General features: G+C 42.5%; 2 protein-coding genes across 3 annotated transcripts in view; both read left to right on the top strand.

Annotated features, from left to right (window-relative positions):
- LOC133442600 (NACHT, LRR and PYD domains-containing protein 14-like) overlaps nucleotides 1–16,068 on the top strand; it is a gene marked incomplete at its 3' end in the record, with an annotated part of 198,147 nt that overhangs the window by 98,149 nt on the left and 83,930 nt on the right. The gene's annotated exons all lie outside the window — the stretch shown is intronic.
- Nucleotides 2,233–15,724, top strand: LOC133442134 (zinc finger protein 665-like). 2 transcript variants are annotated; one of them, XM_061720086.1, is made up of 3 exons: nucleotides 2,233–2,332; nucleotides 14,245–14,363; nucleotides 14,448–15,724. In XM_061720086.1, the coding sequence occupies exons 1-3, from the start codon at nucleotides 2,273–2,275 to the stop codon at nucleotides 15,619–15,621; spliced, it is 1,353 nt and encodes a 450-aa protein (XP_061576070.1). In that variant the 5' UTR covers nucleotides 2,233–2,272; the 3' UTR covers nucleotides 15,622–15,724. The 2 variants fall into 2 exon arrangements, with proteins under 2 accessions (XP_061576070.1, XP_061576069.1); XM_061720085.1 differs by having other exon boundaries at nucleotides 14,245–15,724.

The raw sequence follows: 16,068 nt of genomic DNA, 5'->3' as shown, positions 1-16,068 counted from the left end.
TTGGTTTGTTTCTGTACTGTCCTGTTGCATATATTATCTGTACACGCACTGATGCTGATGCTTCAGTGCAACAACATTTATCCTTCTAAAGAATTACTTAGATTACGCTTTAATATCGGTGACAATATGTGCACATTTTGTGAAAATGAAATTGAAACTACGGACCATATTTTCTTCTCTTGTGATGCAATACAAACATTCTGGAATAATCTTCACAAATGTATTAAAGGGAAAATTGCATCGTTCCCATCCTCTATTTCTAAAGATAATGTAACTCTTGGTATGATCTTGAAAAACAAAAATGATGAACTCTGTTGCAATGTAATGTGTTTTTATCCACAAGAATATGATACTAAAATCATCCCCTAAATGTTGTGTATTTATGAACGAATTTAAAATGTATTTGAAATCTCTAAAACTTATAACAACAATTAAGGCAGGAAATGTATATGATCTCTTAAAGAATTTTCCTACTGAATTGGATAAAATCAGTCTGAATTCCCCCTTATAAAAGCTGCTTTTTTTCCTTACTAGTTTAATTACTTTACTAATTTAATTACTTATTTATATAAGTTCCTTTTATTTCATTATGTCTGTTTATTATTTATTTTATTCAGTCTGTTGCAGTTTATGTTAAAGCGTTTTAAAATATGTCACATTAGGGTCAGTTTTATGTTCCCTTGTTACTCTTTCTGGATTTCTAATGCTGTTTTATTCGTCATTATTCACTCAGCTGTTGTTCTTCTCTATTAATGACGTCATTATATGTACTACATTAGTTTAATTGTTTATTATCACTGTTGTAATTGCACATGTACATTATTACTACCTGCCTTGGGAACACATGAATGTGTTTTCACTAATTGTGACGTCGGACTTTTCTATAAAGTTTCTAAAAAAAAAAAGTGTGGAGTTGTTGTTGCCATGACAACCGCAGTCGGTTATTCTAACGGTCGGGGAGTAAACGTGGTGATGAGACCAGCTACACATATACATTTATATATATGAAGACAGACAACACAGTATGTGTTTCAACATCACAATAAAACACTAACTGGTCCGTGTTTCCGCCACGTTCACACATTCAGACGGAAACACGTTTAAAACACGTTTCAAAGTCTCCGAGGAAGATCACGTGTTTGTGTTTTCTGCGGTTCCGTTCAAAGTTACGGACCTGCAGAACCTGCAGAACCTGGACCTGAACACTGACCTGCAGACCAGAGGAAGATCCCGCTCTGGTCCTGATGCTGGACTCCTGGTCCCGGTCCATCTCCGAGTCCTAGTCCTGGTTCTGATCCTGCAGATCTTCAATCGTCTGCAAAACCTCCACTGTGAGGACGGAACCGGAACCACGTGACCTCTTTATTTAAAAAAACTTTATTATCCAAACTTGCTGAACAAACAGCAACCAGGTTTTAGAACTAGAGCGGCTTCATGTGGCGGGCGGTGATTCGGGGAAATGTCGCCATCTGCTGGACGAATACATGAACTGCAACACCAAACGGAGGAGGAAGGAGGAAAACTCATTCTAGAATTCTTTAGAAAACCACAATGTGGTTTATACCTTAATATGGTCCTGAAAAACTTGAAAAAATCTGAAAAAACTTGAAAGAAAACTTGAAAAAACTTGAAAAAATCTGAAAGAAACTGAAAAAATTTGAAAAAAACCTGAAAAAACTTGAAAAAACTTGAAAAAACCTGTAAAAAATGGAAAAGATCTGAAAAAAACCTGAAAAAACTTGAAAAAACTTGAAGAAACTTGAATAAAACCTGAAAAACTTGAAAAAAAAAATGAAAAAACTTGAACAAATTTGAAAAAACCTGAATAAACTTGAAAGAATTGATATTAAATGTGTTTTTCTTTCAGATACGTGGACCTGGAGAACAACTAGACGACGTACCTGCCAAGAGTCTGTTCTGGAAACTTAAAGCAGCTCCACCTTCCACTGATCATTCTGCTCATGTGGTTTTGTCGTCTTCCTAACCTTTGTGTTTTAGCTACTTACTCCAGTTATTGTTGGTTGTTTATTTATAATTAAAAGTATTCCCTGAGGGTTTTTCAACGGGATCTTATCTGTTACAGTCATATAATTAACAATCATTTCAATATCAGGTTCCAACTATTTAAACCTGGTTGATGTTGTTCAGCAAGTTTGGATAATAAAGTTTTTTTTTTAAAAAGAGGTCACGTGGTTCCGGTTCCGTCCTCACAGTGGAGGTTTTGCAGACGATTGAAGATCTGCAGGATCAGAACCAGGACTAGGACTCGGAGATGGACCGGGACCAGGAGTCCAGCATCAGGACCAGAGCGGGATCTTCCTCTGGTCTGCAGGTCAGTGTTCAGGTCCAGGTTCTGCAGGTTCTGCAGGTCAGAAACGTGTTTTAAACGTGTTTTAAACGTGTTTCGTCTGAATTAGTCCGCCAGGTCAACCACGTAAATGTCTTCAGAAAGAGGATCTCGCTCCCACCTCCTCGGTGTAAATTCTTTTCACTTTAAAAAAAAAAGAACTATTTATGTTAAGCATAGGATAAAAGTTTGAACTCGGATTTTTGAAAAGTATTTTCACGATCGTTATTTTAATAGCGGGACTATTTCCAGCGGCGCCGGTGTCGAGGAGCGCTTCGGACGCGTCACGTGATCGCGCTGGACCAATAGCAGCGGCCCCTGATGTAGACACGCCTGACGTCATACAATGTGGACGCAACCTCGGCTTCCCAAATATGTAGAAAAATACAATATAATGAGCCGAAAAGTGCACAAACATGACTAAAAACAGTGTTATATGAGGCCACAATGAAGATGAATTATAAACTAAAGTGAAATGATAAAAATTGCCCATAATGTGATTTGGTACTACTAGAAGAAGCAGAAGCTTCAACTCTCTCTTCCTGTGGGAGATCCTTGTTGCTAGGACTTGATTCTCCACCAACTCTTCCCTCACGTTTATCTCAAAGCATTTTCTCAAACAAAACACATTTTCAAATAACAAAATAACATATTTGAACCATTTTCCAGACAATAAAATAACTGAAAAAATCTGAAAAATGGTTCAAATATGTTATTTTGTAACTTGAACATTTTAAAATATGTTTATGTAAAATATGCTTTGCTGATGAAAGAATATGTTTCTCTATTGTTCTTATTTTTGTGAGGGGGGATATATATAGTTTTTCGGCACTACCTTGTTCTCTATAGCTGATATAACATGAATTACTCCTATGTGGGATCAATAAAGTTCTTATTTTTGCCAACTGAGAAAATTTAATATATTATATTTGGTGCCTAACTGTTTCCCAAGTATATGAGTGCGTGTGTGAATGAATAAATGAGACGTAAAACGTACATTTCTTTGTAGAAAGATGCTTTATGAAAATAAGTCCATTTACTTGCTTTTGGGTTGGGTTGCCAGGTTTGTCAGGAACCCGTATATAAAACATCCATGCAGGAACCGACACGTGAAACTCCATCGACTCATTTCACCTTAAAATCGGGAGAAACGGTTGAAAATCGGGTTCTGCAGGTTCAGGTTCTGCAGGTCCAGGTCCAGGTTCTGCAGGTTCAGGTTCTGCAGGTCCAGGTCCAAGTTCTGCAGGTCCAGGTTCTGCAGGTCCAGGTTCTTCAGGTTCAGGTTCTGCAGGTCCAGGTTCTGCAGGTCCAGGTTCTGCAGGTCCAGGTTCTGCAGGTCCAGGTTCTGCAGGTCCAGGTTCTGCAGGTCCAGGTTCTGCAGGTCCAGGTTCTGCAGGTCCAGGTTCTGCAGGTCCAGGTTCTGCAGGTCCAGGTTCTGCAGGTTCTGGACTTTTAAACGTGTTTCCGTCTGAATGTGACGGAAACACGGACACAGTTAGTTTTTTATTGCGATGTTGAAACATAATCTAAAGTTAAAACACAATCTTTTTTTTTTTTTTTTACTTAATTTTTCTATGCTCCACACCATAGTGACGTTCAGTATAACACTAACAAAAAAACAACAACTAATATACATATATAGACATAAGACAGACACCAACCTCAACATATACACGAAAACAAAAAAAAATATTAAAAGGACATATCTAAACAGCAAACACAAACAAAGCAAAGAGACATGCCTAACATGCCTTTAAATAGACAAGTTTACGAGCCGTTTCCGCTCTACTTCCTAAACTCCTCCCCTCTAAGCAGTCCACTTCCGTTTTGGCGTTTTTCCATTGCACAGAGTGGCAACATTGCTCTGACAAAGAGGGACAAAATGGATATTTCTAAGAAAAAAAGTGGTTCGGGAACGACATGTGTCGGCAGTTGGATGTAAGAACTCGAGGAAGCAGCTGAAGGAGTGGTTGGATAGAGAGAGCTGCAACCACAAACCAGCTGCAAAGACACACGTCCATGTGCTGCTTTGTTTACTTTTTTTTTGAAGCCACTGTAGAATAATATGCACACATTTGATTTATGTGCACAAATTCGATTGACAGTTCCCTTACCCCATATTTAACTTTTTTATTCCTGTTAAGATTAAACATATGCATTTTCTTGTTGAAGCCATTTGTTTAGTTTCCTCAAAACTCAAAATTCATCCATTATTAATGTACAGTGTGAGCTTACTATGAATGATGAACTGTTAAGACATTGTAGCACTCTAAGGAAGATAAGGCCTATCATTCATGATCGTAGTTCAGTGCAATAATGAAATGAAATTAAGTTTCATCAAACTTTATTTTCACAGTACAAACATCTGTTGGTTCCTAAATAAGGCTGCTCATTTTAGTTTTAAAATGCTGACATATTTACTGCAGAACTGTAACCTTCCCTCAACAAAATCATCAATTTTTGGGAGTATGTGTGAAAGTTGGTTGGTGATGGTGGGAGGCAGAGCTGCAGGAGAATATTCCCAGGGCTGGTCCTCCACTCTTCATGAGTCCTACAGAGTTTCACCTCCTGTGCCGGTTCTGGAGCGGTAGAAGATGCTGTGAAGTTGGTGACGGCTGGTAAAGATCCTTCCTTTGTGTATTGTGATAAAGTTCTTTATTTTCTGTAATGCAATTTAAAAAAAAAAAAAAAAAAAAATGTCATACATTCTGGATTCATTACAAATCAACTGAAATATTGCAAGCCTTTTATTATTTTAATATAGCTGATTATGGCTTACAGTTTAAGATTAAGATTGGCAGAATATTCAAATTTTTTGAGATGGGATATTTGAGTTTTCTTAAGCTGTAAACCATGATCAGCAATATTAAAATAATTAAAGGCTTGCAATATTTCAGTTTATTTGTAATGAATCCAGAATGTATGACATTTTTGTTTTTATAATTGCATTAGAGAAAATCACAATATTCTAATGACCAGCATTTCTTTCAGACCCAGCTCTTGTCAGTCAGTGCAGGCAAGCCCGGTTTTCCCGTCCCACAGCATTTTCTACCTAGAGAGATATATTAAAAAAAAGCCAAGTAGACTTTGATGTAGTTTGGATACCAAAAATGAAGACATATATGTCAAATAATCTTGTTACCTTCCATAAGATCGCAGCTGAATGGGAACGATCTCCAGGTCCAGCAACACGAACATGACGCAGGTCTGACTTCTCCAGCTTCAGTTACAGCAGCCGAGCTTTAAGCCCTGCATTGTTCAAACACTGGCTAGGCTCGACATTTGCTTTCAAATAAACAAAACGATCATGTTTGTATGACATGACACACCCGACTTTGTCTCTGTGCAGATATTGATAAACCTCAGAAACTTTCAGTTTGTCCGTTGCGGATTGCAGGAAGTAGGAGCAGATCAGCTGTCAGTTCTGCTGCTGTCATCACGTTATCCTCCCAGTTCTGCACTGAATCCGGGTGGGGAGAGTAACGCCATCTCCAGTCAGAGTAGTAGAACCGTGTTCCCATGACAAAGACATAGTTGTCGACATTAAAAACTCACGAGCAGCGAGTCTTTGCTTTAGGTTCGTGTCCACGCCGCTGTGTTTACACCGGTAAACGCTGCGCAAACCCCTCCCGCTGGAAATGACATGCATTGATGCAGACGAATGGCGGCGCCCGTGTTTTGGCGCGTAAACTTGTCTATAGCTGCAACTATGACTACTGACTCTAACACACTAGAGTTTACACTACCTAGAGAATTACCAACACCAGCTAGAGGTTTACTAAACACTAACTATAGGCTTTACTAAACAGAAAGGTTTTAAGTTTAGTTTTAAAGGTGGAGGTGGTGTCAGCCTCCTTAACCCAGATTGGAAGTTGGTTCCATAGTAATGGTGCCTGATAGCAGAACGCCCGCCCTCCAAATCTACATTTAGATACTCTAGGAACTACGAGTAAACCTGCACCCTGGGAGCGGAGAGCTCTGCCAGGAACATAAGGCACTATCAAATCTTGTAAATACTGCGGAGCTAAGCCGTTTTGGGCTTTATATGCAAGTAATAACATTTTAAATTGGATTCTGAATTTTACAGGTAGCCAATGGAGCGACGCTAACACTGGAGAGACGTGGTCTCTCCTGCTGATTCCTGTCAGTACTCGTGCTGCTGCATTTTGGATCAGCTGGAGCCTATTCAGCAAATTACTTGGACATCCTGCTAACAACACATTACAGTAATCTAGTCTAGAAGATACAAACGCATGAACTAGTTTTTCTGCATCACTCTGCGAGAGGATTTTCCTAATTTTTGCAATATTACGGAGATGGAAAAATACTATTTTACAAACCTGATTGACATATGGTTTAAACGACAAATCCTGTTCGAAAACAACACCAAGGTTTCTCACAGTTGCACTGGAAGCCATCGCAACACCATCTAGTCCCTTCCTAAGATGCTCTGGACCAAGAATGATAACCTCTGGTTTATCTGAATTTAGAAGCAAGAAATTTCTGGACATCCAGTCCTTGATGTCCCTAAGACATGCCTGAAGTTTAACTAACGGTTCTGTTTTATCCAGCTTCATAGACAAATAGAGCTGCGTATCATCAGCATAACAATGAAAGTGTATGCCGTGATTCTGGATTATACTTCCCAAAGGCTGCATGTATAAACTAAACAAGATTGGCCCTAGCACTGAACCCTGCGGAACACCATAACAGACGCTTGACTGTTCTGAAGAAACCTCATGTACATGAACAAACTGGAACCTGTCAGATAGATGAAATGGGACTCTCTCCCAGCTTCTGGTCTTTCTATTTTAGAAATAGAAAAATAGAAAGCCTTTATTATCATTATATTTCTACAATGGAATTAGGCAGCAGCTCCGTCAAAGTGCAAAACAAATGCAAGACTATATAATCAAGTAAACTGTACACAACAAAAATGAACAAAAAAAGTAAACATAAATATATATATATATATATATATATATATATATATATATATATATATATATATATATCACTATAAGAAAAGAGTGAATGGGAGAATAAAATAAAAATGTACATGAATGGGTGGAGGAATATTGCACTTGAATGGGTGGAAGAATATTGCACTGAAAGGAGTATTGCACATACATAGGTAAGGAATATTGGGACATTATGGACAGGAAATAGGAAATATTGCACAGTGTGAGGTAGCTTATGAGTTCAAAAAGTTCACAGCTTTGGGGAAGAAGCTGTCCCTGAGTCTGTTGGTTCGGGATCGTAAGGACCTGAAGCGCCTCCCAGAGGGCAACAGGTCAAAAAGGTGGAAACCGGGTTGGGTGTTGTCCTTTAAAATGTTCCTTGCCCTGTTGAGGCAGCGGGAGCTGTAGATGTCAGACAGGGAGGGCAGAGGGCAGCCGATGATCTTCCGTGCTGTGTTTGCCACCCTCTGCAGCCTCTTCCTGTCTGCTCCGTGCAGCTGGAGTGCCACACTGTCACGGCGTGGGTCAGCAGGCTCTCTATGGTGGAGCGGTAGAAGGCCACCAGCAGCTGTGTGTTCAAGTTCACCTTCCTGAGCACCCTCAGGAAGTGCAGCCGCTGCTGAGCCTTCTTCACAGGTGCAGTAGTGTTGACAGACCAGGAGAGGTCTGCAGTGATGTGGACGCCCAGGAACTTGAAGGACTGCACTTGCTCCACACATTCACCGTTGATGTGCAGGGGGACGGGGGCGGCTCGGTTCCGCCTGAAATCCAGGATGAGTTCCTTGGTTTTGGTGGTGTTCAGTGCCAGGTTGTTCAGTGCGCACCACTCACCAAGTTTAAGGACCTCATCTCTGTAGGCCGCCTCGTTTCCCCCTGTGATCAGCCCCACCACCGTTGTGTCATTAGCAAACTTGACAATGACGTTCTCTGGGTGGGCGGGGCTGCAGTCCGATGTGTAGAGCGAGTACAGAAGTGGGCTCAGCACACAGCCCTGAGGAGAGCCAGTGCTGAGAGTGCGGGGGGAGGAGAGGTGAGGACCGAGCTTCACGCGCTGGGGTCGGTTCACCAAAAAGTCTTTGATCCAGGAGTAGGTGGATGGTGGGATCCCCAGGGTGGATAGCTTGGGGATTAGAATGTCCGGTATTATAGTGTTGAAGGCTGAGCTGAAGTCGACGAAGAGCATCCTCACGTAGCTCCCCTGTTTCTCCAGGTGACTCAGCGCGGAGTGGAGTGCGATGTTTATGGCGTCTTCCGTCGATCTGTTTGCCCGGTATGCAAACTGGTGTGCGTCCAGGGTGGGGGGGGGGCAGGCTTTGATGTGCTTTAAGACCAGTTTCTCAAAGCACTTGGTGATGACTGGGGTGAGTGCTACAGGGCGGAAGTCATTGAGGGTTGCAGTGGGTGATTTTTTGGGGATCGGGATGATTGTAGCTGATTTCAGGCAGGGTGGGATAACAGCTTGGGCCAGAGACAGGTTGAAAATTGTCGTGAAGACCTGGGCGAGCTGGTTGGCACAAGCCCTGAGCACCTTCCCAGGTACTCCATTTGGACCTGCAGCTTTCCTGGGGTTCACTGCACGGAGCACCCGTCTGACGTCCTGCTCCTCAAGAGTGAGTGGGGGGGTGCTGGTGGCTGGTGGGGGCTGTAGAGGTGGTTGTGGTGATGATGATGTGGTTGAGGGCTGTGTTTGGGACTCAAAGCGGGCAAAGAAGCTGTTCAGCTCCTCTGCCAAGGTCGCATCTGAGTCCCCGGGTGACACAGCACAGACTTTGTAGTTGGTGAGGGTCTGTATGCCCTGCCATACCTGCCGGGGGTTGTTGAGGTGGTCCTCCAGCTTTCTTTTATATTCCACTTTGGCAGCCTTGATGCCTCTCCTCAGGTCAGCGCGAGCAGTGTTGTACAGGGCTCTGTCACCTGACCTGAAGGCTGAGTCACGGGCTCGGAGGAGCCTGCGGACCTGGCACGTCATCCAAGGCTTCTGATTTGGGAATACACGGATGGTCTTTTTAACCGTGACATTCCCAATGCAGTACTTTATGTAGGAAAGTACTGTGTCTGTAAATGTTGCCAGGTCCTCGTGGTAGAAAGCATCCCACTGCGTTTGTTCAAAACAGTCCTGCAGGCGGGGGAGGGCGTCTTCAGGCCAGGTGTTAATGGTCTTCTTTGTAGGCTTTGTTTGACGACTGAGGGGGGTGTATGCTGGGGTGAGAAGCAGGGAGAGGTGATCGGATCCTGCCAGTTGGGGGAGGGGTACTGCTCTGTATGCATGCTTGATGTTGGAATAAACATGATCCAGAGTGTTTTCCCCTCTTGTTGAGCATTTTACATGCTGGTAGAATTTCGGCAAAACAGTCTTTAAATTTGCTTTATTAAAGTCCCCTGCGATGATGTGGGCGCCATGTGGGTGGGCGCGCTGGTGTTTATTGATGAGGCTGAGCAGCAGAGACAGAGCCGTGTTTACATTTGCGTCCGGTGGTATATAGACCGCAGTGATGATAACAACAGCCAGCTCTCTCGGTAGAAAAAAGGGTCTGCATCTCACCGCCATGAACTCCAGGTCCGGAGAACAGTGACTTTCCAGTATAGTGCTGTTATTACACCAACCTTCATGAACGTAGATGCAGAGCCCCCCTCCTCTGGTCTTCCCGGAGTTACTGTTTCTGTCCAGTATGGATACTAATCCCTTATCTGAGGTCCAGTAGAACCGGTATGGACACTAATCCCTTATCTGAGGTTCAGTAGAACCAGTATGGACACTAGTCCCTTATCTGAGGTTCAGTAGAACCGGTATGGACACTAATCCCTTATCTGAGGCCATAAGAAGGTCATTCGTGACTCGAACCAGTGCTGTCTCTGTGCTATGATGCATTCTGAACCCTGACTGAAAGACTTCAAACAGATCATTTCTATACAAATAGTCACATAACTGGCTTGAAACTGCCTTTTCCAGAATTTTAGATACAAATGGAAGGTTGGAAATTGGCCTGTGATTAGCTAAGGTGTCTGGGTCAAGAGAAGGTTTTTTAAGTAAAGGTTTAATTTCAGCCACTTTGAAAACCTGTGGTACATATCCTAAGCTAAGGGATAGGTTGATTTGGTCCAATATTGTCGCACCAATAATAGAAAAAATATTTTTGAATAGTCGAGTCGGGATGGGGTCTAACATACATGTGGTTGAATTAGCTCTATTAACGAGTGAGGTCAGCTCAGGGAGGTCTATAGGATCAAAACAGTCTAGAGTCAAGTCAGAGCCTAGGGAAGTCGCTAAAGCTGAAGAAACGCCCACAACCGGCTGGTTGATTTCTTCTCTAATTCTCGTGATTTTACTGTTAAAGAAGCTCATAAAGTCTTCACTACTGAGAGCTGCAGGAATGCACGGCTCAACAGAGTTGTGACTCTTTGTCAGCCTGGCTACAGTGCTGAACAGAAAACGTGGGTTACTTTTGTTATCCTTTATCAACGTTGAATAATAAGCTGTTCTGGCTTTGCGAATGGCTTTTTTATATACTATTAGAATATCTTTCCATTCACGATAGGAGTCTACAGACTTACAAGAGTGCCACTTCCTTTCCATTTTACGCATGTTTTGTTTCAACATGCAAATATCTGAATTGTACCAGGGAGTTAAGCTCCTGTGGCTCGAAACCCTCCTTTTCAAAGGAGCAACTTCATCTAAAGCTGAGTGCAACAGATCAGCAGTGTTACTAACAAGAAAATCAACATCAACATCAGAGGTAGAACCCAGGTCACTGGCCTCTATTGCTTCAGTAGAGGCTTCACTATTTTCCACTGTCGCAAGATTAGCAATGGCCTCCTTAAATTTAGCAATAGCTTCATCAGACAAACATCTGCTAGAATAATACCTCCTGCCCTGCACTTCCACATCGACAACATTAAATTCAAACGTTATTAAATAATAGTCAGATAAAAGGGAGTTTACAGGTGACACCAACAGATCATCAGTTTCAACACCGTAGGTGAGAACGAGATCGAGAGTATGATCAAAACAATGCGTCGGCCCGTCCACTTTTTGTGAGATACCCATTGATTCTAGAAGAGAATTGAAAGCTAATTTAAGATTATCGCTTTCAACATCCATATGAATATTAAAATCACCCACTATGATGAATATATCTGTACTGATCAATAATCCAAAAAGGACATCTGAAAATTCAGACAAAAACTCTAGATAAGCGCCAGCAGGGGGCCGATACACTACCACTAATACAACTGGCTTCTCTGATTTCCAGCTCGGAAATTTCAGACTAAGCGTGAGGCTTTCAAATGTATTATAATTGGACTTAGGTTCAATTTTTGTTTGGAGACTGGAGTTATAAATTGCTGCGGCGACTCCGCCTCGGCCCGTATTTCTAGGAATGTGATGATTAAAATAGCCGGGCGGAGTCGATTCATTCAAACTAACATACTCTTCCTCCTGTAACCATGTTTCTGTTAAGCAGAAAACATCACTCCTACTCTCTGTAATTATATCATTTACTAACAGAGATTTTGAGCTTAACAATCGTATATTTAGTAGTCCGCGTCTAATTTTTTGGTCTCTTATTGGTACCAAATGTGCGTTGGTTTTAATTTTTACAAGATTATTTTGGTTAACGCCTCTATAACGCCGCACCTGGTGAACTTTTGGAGGGCGGGGAACTGCAACCACTTCTATTTTGCTAGGCACCTGGTTAGAGTTACCAATTACATCATGTAATCCTATAGTTTGAGAGTCTCCAAATACATAATGCAATCCTACAGTTTTGTTGGCAGGCGTTGGTCCTCGAGAAGCAGCAGAGAAGTGTGTTAACTACAGCTCTGCATCCTGGCCTGGACCCTGCGATGTCAGGGAGAGGGTCTAATGAAACAGGCCAAATTACTAGTGACAAGAGCAGCACCATCCCGGGTTGGATGAATGCCATCTCTTCTAATCAGACCGGGTTTTCCCCAGAACGTTTCCCAATTGTCAATAAAGTCCACGTCGTTTTCTGAACACCACCGCGACATCCAGCGACGGAGCGAGAGCATGTAGGTAAACATGTCATCGCTGGTCAGATTGGGGAGGGGGCCAGAGAAACCTACGGAGTCCGACATACTTTTGGCGTAGTTACACACCGAAACAATATTCATTTTGGTCACTTCCGACTGGCGAAGACTAGGGGTGGGCAAAAATATCGATACGGCAATATATCGCGATACATAGTCTCCCGATACGATATCGGTATTCAATGTATGTATCGCGATATATTGCCGTATCAATATTTTTTCCCACCCCTAGCTGCACTTTATTTTGTGATTTCAGTGTGGGTGAGACACTGCATTTTATGTTTGGCATTTTAAGTCGGGGGCAAGTAGCTGTACTGTATTTTTGTGATTTCAATTTCAGTGTGGGTGAGACACTGCATTTTATTTTGAGTATTTTGTATCTAAGAATAATGCACACACTGCACTTTTCATTGTGTTTCAGTGTGTTTTTTCATGCAAACATGTTGCATAATTAAAATGGAAAGTTTGAATTACATTGTTTTGACTCAGTCTGTCCAATACATTATCACTATCATCTGATGTACATATATACAACTTGGATTTTAAGATGTGTAATGCATTTTTAAATTTTTCGGTGAACTATGTAGAATATAATAATCGGGATATCGCAATGTGTATCGTATTGTGAGTCAAGTATCGTGATGCGTATTGTATCGTGAGGTCCTTCCCAATACCCACCCCTAGCGAAGACGGGAGTCATTAGCTCCAACATGGATGATAACTTTACCATATTTACGATTACCCTTTGCCAGTAGCTTCAAATTTGCTTCTATGTCGCCCGCTCTGGCCCCCGGGATACACCTAACTATGGTTGCTGGAGTAGGCTTCACATGCCGGACTATGGAGTCGCCAATCACCAGGGTCGGCTTCTCAACTGGGGTGTTGCTGAGTGGGGAAAATCGGTTAGACACATGAAGCGGGTGGTGGTGTTCCGTGAGCCCTTTAGGACTACGCTTCCTCCGAACCGTCACCCAGCCGCCCTGCCTGGCCGGCTGCTTGGGAGCTGCGGGGGAGTGACTAACAGCTGCTGCTACAGGCCGGTCCGCCGCTAGCTTAGCCTGGTTAGCTAAGGAGGCTATCGGACTATGGTCAAATTGGCCGGACCGGACCTCTAACTGACTGAGCCTCGCCTCCAGCCCTTCAAATAAACACACTGAGCAGCAAAGAGGTGAAACGGTGGAAGACGGAGAGGCCATGCTAAGATGCTAACAGAGGCTAACGTGATGGTATGGTGCTATTTTACCAGGAAACAATCTAAATTTTAGACAAAAAAAGTCCGGAGAGATCTGAGCCTGCACGCCGTGCAGCAGCAACAGACCGCAACACCAGGAAATGACACGATGTGTGACGCAGTACGTTACCCCTACAGATGGTCCAGGCTAACAATGAGACAGTTGTGGGACAGTCGACCCCCCTGACAGAACTCAGGAAGGGCTGCCCTGTCATCTGTTAACATGTGACAGGCATGTGGAAAACAGGCAGTTTTCTAAGCTGACCTAATTAACCTGATTCTGATTCTTATAGTTTCATAAGGACGAAACAAGTTCAAAAGGTTGATTAACCTGACAGTGGTGCTAATCAACTTTTTGTTGTCTCTTTTTTCCCAAATGAGAATTGATAAGGGAATCGATAAAAACTGAATCGTTAGGCAGAGTGAAAAATGGTTGGAAGATCTTATCAATACCCATCCCTATTAATTAACTATTTTGATGGTTTTCGTGTTAGTAGTTTTAACCATTTACACTTTTGATTTGACGTACTGAGATGTTTCATCTGAAGGTTTCTGGCTGTCAATAACAGCACTTTAGACGGACAGCACTTTATAGAAACTGAAAAGCTTTTGAGAGTCGGCCAACGAGATGATTTAATTCTTCTTCTCTGTCCTTACAGAAACATAAAGGCAAAGAGAGACCCACAAGTTTTCGTTGTGATCACTGCAAGAAAGTCTTCACCACTTCATCACGTCTGAGAAAACATAAGATGATTCACACTGGAGATAAACCGTTCAGGTGTGATCAGTGTGGAGCAGCTTTTAGCACATCTGGTAATCTAAAGATTCACCAACGTATTCACACTGGAGATAAACCGTTCAGTTGTGATCAGTGTGGAGCAGCTTTTACCCAACAAAGTAATCTAAAGATTCACCAACGTATTCACACTGGAGATAAACCGTTTAGGTGTGATCAGTGTGGAGCAGCTTTTACCCAACAAGGTAGTCTAAGGACTCACCAACGTATTCACACTGGAGAAAAACCGTTCAGATGTGATCAGTGTGGAGCAGCTTTTACCACATCAGGTAGTCTAATGACTCACCAACGTGTTCACACTGGAGAAAAACCGTTTAGGTGTGATCAGTGTGGAGCAGCTTTTACCACATCAGGTAGTCTAAGGACTCACCAACGTATTCACACTGGAGAAAAACCGTTTAGGTGTGATCAGTGTGGAGCAGCTTTTACCCAACAATGTAGTCTAATGACTCACCAACGTATTCACACTGGAGAAAAACCGTTCAGATGTGATCAGTGTGGAGCAGCTTTTACTGAGTCAGGAAAGCTAAAGATTCACCAACGTATTCACACTGGAGATAAACCGTTTCGGTGTGATCAGTGTGGAGCATCTTTTACCACATCAGGTAGTCTAATGACTCACCAACGTGTTCACACTGGAGAAAAACCGTTTAGGTGTGATCAGTGTGGAGCAGCTTTTACCACATCAGGTAGTCTAATGACTCACCAACGTGTTCACACTGGAGAAAAAACGTTCAGATGTGAACAGTGTGGAGCAGCTTTTACTCTGTCAGGTAATCTAAGGGCTCACCAACGTATTCACACTGGAGATAAACCGTTTAGGTGTGATCAGTGTGGAGCAGCTTTTACCCGACAAAGTCATCTAAAGATTCACCAACGTATTCACACTGGAGATAAACCGTTTAGGTGTGATCAGTGTGGAGCAGCTTTTACCCAACAAAGTCATCTAAGGACTCACCAACGTATTCACACTGGAGATAAACCGTTTAGGTGTGATCAGTGTGGAGCAGCTTTTACCACATCAAGTGATCTAAGGACTCACCAACGTATTCACACTGGAGATAAACCGTTTAGGTGTGATCAGTGTGGAGCAGGTTTTACCCAACGAGGTCATCTAAGGACTCACCAACGTGTTCACACTGGAGAAAAACCGTTCAGATGTGAACAGTGTGAGGCAGCTTTTACCACATCAATTCAGCTAAAGAAGCACCAATGTACTCACACGAGTGATAAACTCTAAAGATGTGATCAGTATGAAGTGTGTAATGCAAAAAACACCTCAGCACAGCAAAAAAAGCAACATAATCAGACAACATCATACCTAAAACTTGAAGATGCCCCCTGGACACCTCCTGGGAAGGTGTTCCTGGCATGTCCCACCAGGAGAAGATCCAGGACACACCGGAGGGAATGTCTTTTGGCTGACCTGGGAACGTCTCTGGATCCTTCCAGAAGAGCTGGAGGAAATGTGTGGGGTGAGGGAAGTCTGGACATCTCTGCTCAGACTGCTGCCCCGGCTAACCAGTCCCACATCAAGTGGATGAAGATGGATGGATGGACAAAATCAATATATCTGCAAAAAGCACAAATTTATTGTAACACCATTCTGAGATACAGAATGTAATCTAACTATAGCATTAACTATTCCACAAATACTGCATTAGCACATCTCTAACATCTCTTCCTC

This window comes from Cololabis saira, chromosome 4 (assembly GCF_033807715.1).
Source record: "Cololabis saira isolate AMF1-May2022 chromosome 4, fColSai1.1, whole genome shotgun sequence".
Taxonomy (NCBI): Eukaryota; Metazoa; Chordata; class Actinopteri; order Beloniformes; family Belonidae; genus Cololabis; species Cololabis saira.
This window is presented reverse-complemented; position numbering and strand designations above follow the sequence as displayed.

Coding starts and splice junctions, on each gene's coding strand:
- LOC133442134 (XM_061720085.1), top strand. CDS start 2,273: ATGGACCGGGACCAGGAGTCCAGCATCAGGACCAGAGCGGGATCTTCC. Junction 2,333..14,244: donor GATCTTCCTCTGGTCTGCAG/GTCAGTGTTCAG, acceptor CTGTCCTTACAG/AAACATAAAGGCAAAGAGAG.